Source organism: Ascidiella aspersa, chromosome 6, assembly GCF_963924565.1.
Source record: "Ascidiella aspersa chromosome 6, kaAscAspe10.2, whole genome shotgun sequence".
NCBI classification, from domain to species: Eukaryota; Metazoa; Chordata; class Ascidiacea; order Phlebobranchia; family Ascidiidae; genus Ascidiella; species Ascidiella aspersa.
In genome coordinates, this window is record NC_139452.1 from 2,474,305 (window position 1) to 2,482,190 (window position 7,886).

At 33.0% G+C, this 7,886-nt stretch overlaps 1 protein-coding gene across 1 annotated transcript in view; it reads left to right on the forward strand.

Annotated features, from left to right (window-relative positions):
- The window catches only part of LOC146139129 (MAP kinase-activating death domain protein-like), a 33,648-nt gene extending 26,015 nt beyond the window's left edge, over positions 1-7,633 (forward strand). Inside the window, exons 27-33 of the mRNA XM_083392987.1 lie at positions 356-547; positions 1,279-1,443; positions 1,757-1,817; positions 2,381-2,487; positions 4,318-4,329; positions 4,694-4,763; positions 5,951-7,633. Of these exons, the coding sequence (XP_083249113.1) occupies positions 356-547; positions 1,279-1,443; positions 1,757-1,817; positions 2,381-2,487; positions 4,318-4,329; positions 4,694-4,763; positions 5,951-6,069 (726 nt within the window). The 3' untranslated portion in view covers positions 6,070-7,633. The remainder of the gene's footprint in view (positions 1-355; positions 548-1,278; positions 1,444-1,756; positions 1,818-2,380; positions 2,488-4,317; positions 4,330-4,693; positions 4,764-5,950) is intronic.
- The last annotated feature ends 253 nt before the right edge of the window (positions 7,634-7,886 follow it).

Below are 7,886 nucleotides of genomic sequence, written 5' to 3' on the forward strand. Positions count from 1 at the left end.
CCAAACAGACACCCAATTTTGGGTCGCGACTAGCAATTTATAAGCTTCAAAGTCATTTAAATCTGTTGTAAATAAGGTGTTTTAATTAACAAAACAAGCTTTTTCTAGAATAGACTTATTCATGTAACAAAAATTCTTTTTAGCGACCATGTAAAAAAAAGTAAATACTAAAAAAGTTGATAAGTTTTCTAATAAACATGTAAAAAAGTTCTTCGTGGTACAATTTTCTTTATTAGCGACGACATAAAAGTAATGCATTTCAAAACAATACAAAACAAGTTTTCTAGATAAAAAAATGTTTCTAGTTAAAAATGGAGCTAATAAGCATTCCTTACAAAAAGTGTCATTTTTCCAGGTTCGTCGTTTACTTGGCAAATCTCACGTCGGTTTAGCTCACAGCGCCGAGGTCAACCTTCTACTGGACAACCTGGTTGGTTTAAAGGGAAACTCGATCGACCTTAAGCCTTGTGGAAGTCGTCACATTAGGAAACAGTCGTTTGTCGTCCACGCTGGAACTGATACTACTGGAGACGTGCTATTCATGGAGGTTTGTGACGTCACTGTAGGCCATTGTTGTAAGTGGAATTTAGGAACAAACGGGTTTAAGTTTAAATCTAATTTATCTAAACAAGTTATGTTTACGATTGAAAACCTATATTTTGACGTGCTATTCATGGAGGTTTGTGACGTCACTGTAGGCCATTGTTGTGTGTGGAATTGAGGAACAAGCGGGTTTAAGTTTAAATCTAATTTATCTAAACAAGTTATGTTTCAGCTTGACTGAGCTTGTAGAATGTTGACTAACCAATGGTTTTCGACTGACGATTGAAAACCTATATTTTGACGTGCTATTCATGGAGGTTTGTGACGTCACTGTAGGTCTTTGTCGTTGGTGGAATTTAGGAACAAATAAGTTTAGAAAAGGGTTTTAAGTTGAATATATTTTTCTGTACAGAAGTTATGTTTTACTTTGACTGAAGTTGTAGAAATTTTTGTAAACTAACGTTTTTCGCTGGCGGTTAAAAACTATACTTTGCTCCTCATGAAGGTTTGCTCTGTCGTTCTTTTCTACTGTTTAACGTTTGATTATATTATATTTTAAATTTTAATGTTTGTTATCTGGTGTTAAACGTTTTGGTTTTTTAATCTTTGTTGGTCTGGTGTTTACCATTTGTTTATTTTAATCTTTGTTATCTGGTGTTAAACGTTTGTTTATTTTAATCTTTGTTGTTCTGGTGTTTAAAATTTGGTTTTTAACCTTGTTCTGGTGTTTTTCAGGTTTGTGATGACGCAATAATCCTTCGGTCTGGTTTCGGCACCATTTGTGAGCGCTGGTGGTATGAGAAGCTCATAAACATGACTTTCTGCCCCAAGACCAAGGTGCTCTGCTTGTGGCAACGTAAAGGTCACGAGACACAACTCAACAAGTTCTACACCAAGAAGGTTGGTTTACACACCTTGAACAAATTATGCGCTGAAATTTATGTGGTTGTTTCAAGGTTGCTACAAAGTATTTGAATCTTAAAAAGTATTTGAAGTGATTTGCAAACTGAAAAGTCTTTTCCAATGTTTTTCCAAAAGTCTTTAATTAGTCCATAAAGTTATTTTATGTTCAACTTAAGTTTATAGGTTTGAGTGCCATCCAAAATTCGATGTAGTATCTAATTCTGCTGTTTATATGGGTCTTTGGCACCTTTTAACTATATCTTTTATTTTGATCATCATACTGTTTCTATAATGTTTTTTTGTGTTCCAGTGTCGTGAGTTGTATCACTGCGTCAAAGAAGCAATGGAGAAGGCTGCAGCTCGTCACAACGGTTCGTGCATCATAGAATACTTACTCTACAAATTTCATTTATTTGTCAGATACTGTAAGACTGGTTTGTTTCCATAAACGTTTAATAATAAATATTTTGTTTTTGAATTGTTAAAGTTATTCTTTTTCCGGCTAAAACAAAAAAATATTATCTAGTTATTATTTAACTTACCGACGTTTCAAAAACCTATAATTAGTAAATCTTCATTGGGGCAATTAAATTGCCAAATATAATATAATTTGCCCTGATAAAGATTTCCTCTATGGGTTATCAAACGTCGGTAAATTTATTAAATAAATTAAATATATATATATATATATATATATATTTTGAGCCGAAAAAAAAAACAATTTTACAATTGATACAATGCCTGGCAGCAACAGTATATTCGTTTAATTTACAAAGTTATCTTATATTAAGCACCGACTTAACCCTTTAAGTTTTTGATCAAATAAACTTTATGAAGGTTATGCATCTTAATTTTTTCAACGAAACTTTTCTTCTAAATTAGACAACTTTGCCTTGACCAAGGGATTTTTTATTTTGTTGATTTATTTCGTTAGAACCCGAACTCGGCGGGGAATTCCCCATTCAAGACATGAAGACTGGCGAATGCGGGTTACTCCAGGTCACTTTGGACGGGGTCAACCTAAAGTTCGTCAACAGCCAGGTTACTAAAGTTTAAACTTTTAATCAAAGTTCAAATTTTGTTATCTAAGTTCAACTAGCCTCTAGTTAAAGAGTGTAAAAGTTTGGCGCAAATTGTTTGTTATCTTAAGTTCAAAAATCTATCTATGAATAAATAAAAATACATTAGGAGACGAATATAAAAGCAATCTTTGTTGGTCGCCGTATTTGTCTAATTCTGGAAATCAGGTGGCATTCTTTAACGACAATTACATTACTTTGACAAGCTTTCGCACAACCTTGCTTAATCAGGTCAAAGTACAATTCTATTTGTCATTAAACAGTGCCACCTGAAGTCCAAAATATTTAGAGGTTGCTTAAATCACTTCGGTCCACAATAGCTGTGATTTTTGGCTTTGTTGTGCAAATCGTAAACCGGCTGTTGCAACACTTATCACTGCTTCCAGCGCTTACAGTAGTTCATGATTCGCCAGGTTTTCCTGGCAATTTGCACTAATAGTAAAATGTAGCAATGTCCGATACTGCGATACTGAGATACCGATACCCGATAATTTAGACAAAAGTATCGCGATCCTACTCCGATACCAATGACGTCATTACCATGCACAAACTAACAACTTTTTTTAATGAATTTCCATTTACGGTAAAAAGCTGTATTGTATACCAAGTCATGACTTATATACCTTTATATATATATTTTACGGGTACCGACATCACCCTAGTTTTGCGGTCTTGCAACATCTTTAGCCGTTAGTAATTACTTAAGGAATACTAAATTAACACACTCAGTACCCCAATGGGTTTTAAACATTCGTGCATTTCATAGGCGCCGGTTACCACGCTATTTACCTCGCCACTCTGTGTATGACTATAGCATGTGATATCACTTTTTATTGTGTAGATAATGTTGGATCAATTAGGATAGTAATCAGATATAGGAATTGGTATAGTGTATTTGTCGCTATGTATTGCTGCCGTTTTGAAGATATATTCTATGATAAGGGAAAATGTTATGTAAAAGTCTTTGATTATAGTTGTTGATTGTTAGTCCATAATGTATGTAATTTACTGTAATGCTTAAGCTCGTTTTTGTTGTCAATAATTAATAATGGTATTTACGTTTCTTGGTATTTTTGAGAATCAGGCAGATAGTCTTACTGCGGCAGAACATTAGCGCTAAGATATAAATAATCAGAACTCACGCTAAATTTTTATTTACGATATATGAGATCGTAAAATTGGTCCCCGAATATCGTAAAACCTAGTATCGGACGAGTACCGATATCACCCTAGTATCGGACGAGTACCGATATCACCCTAGTATCGGACGAGTACCGATATCACCCTAGTATCGGACGAGTACAGATTCTACCACTTGGTATCGTGTATCGGCTCCGATCCGGCATTATCGGACATCCCTAGTAATATGTATTAAAAATAGTGTGGCACTGTTGACGAATTGTATTATATTGTTAACAAAAGTTCACAGTTGAATTATTTCTTTAAACTGATTTATAAAAATCCATACAGAACTAGGTTGCTTTTGTGAACTTTTAAGCTTTATTCTTTAAGTGAAATAAAATTAAGATTTACTTGAAACGTTTAAAATGCCACCTACTTCTGTATAGTCTTTGATATTCATTCTACGTCTAACTACAACCTTAAGCCATTAAGCTACAAAAATAAAAATACAATTTGTCAACAGTATCATCTTATTTTAACTTCTGAATTAGACTAAAATCAATTAAGATTAATATATGTTGAATAATGTTGTGCGACAGACAGTTTAATGTTATGATCTACTAACTGTAATAGTGCAACTAAATGTCAATGTTTTATGTCTTTACCTCAGGGAGTAAACAAGGTATTTTTGCATGTTTTCTAAATGTTGTTTGTTTTTTCACAATCACCAGCTGTTTTGCTTTTTCACATTTTCACATGTTTTGATTTTTTATTCGTTTTATTAACCAAAGTTTTGTGTTAAAATTTGAACCCATTTTTCTTTTTTCAGCACACAGAATCTTTGTTTTTTGCATCTCAGTGGAATTGTAGTTATTAAATTGAAAATGTTGTGTAAATGTTAAATACTGAATAAACTCTAATCTAAAAACGAAAAAACGAAGCTCTAAATAACTATTAAAAACGAAGCTCTAAATAACTAGCTCTAAATAACTATATCCAAGATTTTATTGGCCTGTTTACCAATTACTTAATATTTTATTTTTTAGGTGTTTCTTGGTCTTAAAACGATTCGTAAATGCAATACAGTGAAGGGGATTTTCATCTTGGAAGAATACAGTGAGTATACGCGTCCAACCCGAGTACTCAGGCTCGGAACGTCTATTGACATTTTACTATTTGTCTTAGTCAAGTATCCGTGCAAATTTCCCACGATTATAATATGTGTTAAATACTGTTGAAGTTCGATTAGTAGTTTTGCTAATTATCAGTCCATAACATATATTTAGATATGTTATCAGACCCCACATTGCTATATCCTTGCTCTTCCGATGCAATATGTGGTAAAAAAATTCGTGATGATATGTCATGACTAGGGCCATTTTTATTTTAACCTAAAAAAAAATGTTTTATCTTTATTTTTATCAAATTTTAACTTTATTTTAACCTAACAAAATTGCTTGTTTGTAGAGGCTACAGTTCTTTCTTAAATTGATGCCAGTTACCCAAACATAATATTTTGTCGATTTCAGACCCAAACGTAATGTTTTGTCGAAAAGTCAATAGATTATAAAAAAGTGCGTCGGTTTTTTTTAGCGGTAGATTTAGCTTGCTTTTTGTATTACAGAATGTCAGTAGGCTATTCCTAAAATCCTAACTGTTGATCTTCGAAAAAAACACATTTATCATGATGAAGTGTTTTATAAGAATTATTTAAATACGTATGATAAAAAAACAATAAATAAAAAATGGACAATTTGCGATAAAAGTTACTGCTGATCCAAGTGGGCATTGTGATATTTTGCCTGCTTTTATAGGTTAATGTGGTTTAATTGAGTCGCAGTTCCTGATTTACAATGCTTCCACGACGATTTTTACAAAAATTACTCTCAAGAAACACAACAAACTTTGTCAAAAGCCACAATTTGACAAATTTTGACTTTATTAAAAAATTTTAACTTTATTGTAAATTTTAACTTTATTTTGACCTATCAACTTCTTAGAAACGGTCCCCTGGGTGCTGAAAACACCTTTATTCTTTGATTTGTGGACAGACGAGGTCCTTAATAAATTTTAACTTTATTGACTTTTGCGGGCCCCAGCCATGACGAAGTACTTTTCCTTGTAGGTTTAACGTTTTGTAAATAAAACATGCAGCAAAAGTTATAAATGGTGGCTAGAAGAAAATGCTGAAACAAATATTTAAAAGACTTTTTAAAAAAAAACGCTAACATTGTAAAACTTTGTGGTTTTGCTATGACGTCATTGTGCATACAATATCACGTCACACTGGCTATTGTTCGCAGATCGCGACACCGACGAAGTTACGATCCACAAGTTCAAGTCGAGCCTGGCGAACGAGATTTGTTACGCCGTGCTTTGTCTCTTCTCTTATGTTGCCGCAGCTAGGAGGGCTGACCGGTAGGGCGCCACCGTGCGGGCTGCGATAGCTGATGCGTTTGCCGCTAGAGGTCCGACATGAGCAAATGTTGAATTTTGAAACTGTTCGATAATACACAACTTTTAACGTTGTTTTTATTGGTATTGTCACTTGTGTTCTGACCTTAGCAAAATGCAACTTAATATAGTGATTCTTTTTAGTTTATTTAAATGAATAATAGTTTATTTTAGTTTTTTTTTCATTGTTAAGTTCCGCGTGTGAAGTGAATAAAATAGCTATTCTGGGTGTCGAATTTAATGTTATGAATTATTGTTTAAAGATTTTACTTATTAGCTTGCGTAAATATTCTATAACCTTGTTCGGTTAATAAGCAATAGCGTTTTGTAATTTTACTTTTTAACTTATACATTAAAGGTTTAAAATAAATCTATGTTTTAAGACGAAAGTTACTTATGTCGCATAAAAAATGCACTGTGTTCATAAAAATATAATATTATGCTTTTATGTTTGTGAATATAAAATTTGTACAAAACTAAATATTTAACGTTTTTGTTCTCTTCATCTTGTGATTTTATCGACTATTTTACGATTCTTCGTCCATTTTTATCAACATTTCCAGCAAAAAAACTTTTAAACCGGCCAATCTTGTTGCTGCAATTTAATCGCAATTACTGCATTTATTAATTCGTGCAATTTCTAATGAGTCAGTGCAATTCTATTCAATCTCGGTCGAAGCAGAATATTTTATTTGCACATAAAATAGCTTATTTACCATGACGTTTAGCAAAAACTGCTCGAACCATAACTTTATTACTTTTCTAACGTTTTAAAACTGCTTTGTCGCCGTGGCATTATAACGCTATTATGACGTAACAGACCCCACGCCGCGCGTTTCAAAACAATGGACGCTCCAGCGACCTTCTATAAACTTGAGCTTCCTCGCCAAAACAAATTACTTTCAAATTGAACAAATTGAGATTCCTCTTTGGAAACGAAACCTTTATTATGGATTCGTTTTTTTGTCGTTGAATTAAAACCATTTTGTCGATTTGTTACGTTGTGACGTCATTGTCGTGACGTCATTTTTAGTGTCGGTGGTGCACATTTAGTGATGACGCCATTACTTATTGTCGTCGTTCTATTTATTTGTGCGTAGTGTATATTTGACGGCACACACTGTTTAGAACAGTGTTCTTTTTTTAGTTTTGTAAGCGAAAAAATACTTCAATTACAAATTTTTTGGCAAATCATGATCAATTAATGAAAAAACACCAAAATAGAAAAAAAGTAATTCGCATTAAAAAATTTGTTATAATAACAGCAACATTTTATAAATGTACACCCCGTAAAGGCGTTAAATTAACCCCTTTCTAACAACCACTGTTAAGAATGTAGACAACATTAATATATAAATATTCTTGTTACCGCTCTTTTTGTAAAACAGCCCAGGTTTTAGGGTAACCCCCTATTTTTCCAGCAGTTATTTAGGGTAAAACACGTGCGATGTTTGTAGTTGTTGTGTCTGTTTTGTTTTGTACAACCTGAAAATACATTTGCACATCGTAACACTGCGTCCAACCGTTGTGAAATATACCTTTGTCACGAAAAATCACTGGTTATTTTGTTCTTCAATTCGAAGGTTAGAAAGCTGAAGCGTATACAGTGTTAGGTAGCATTTTGTTACCGTTTTAATACATCTTAAGATAATGGCTGCAGGTTGTAGTAAGACATAGAATGAATATCAAAGCTCATACAGAAGTAGCTAGCGTTTTGTGATCGTTTTCAAATAAACGTTTCTTATAATTTAGCTTTTAAAGTACATTTAACTTACCACCATCTAC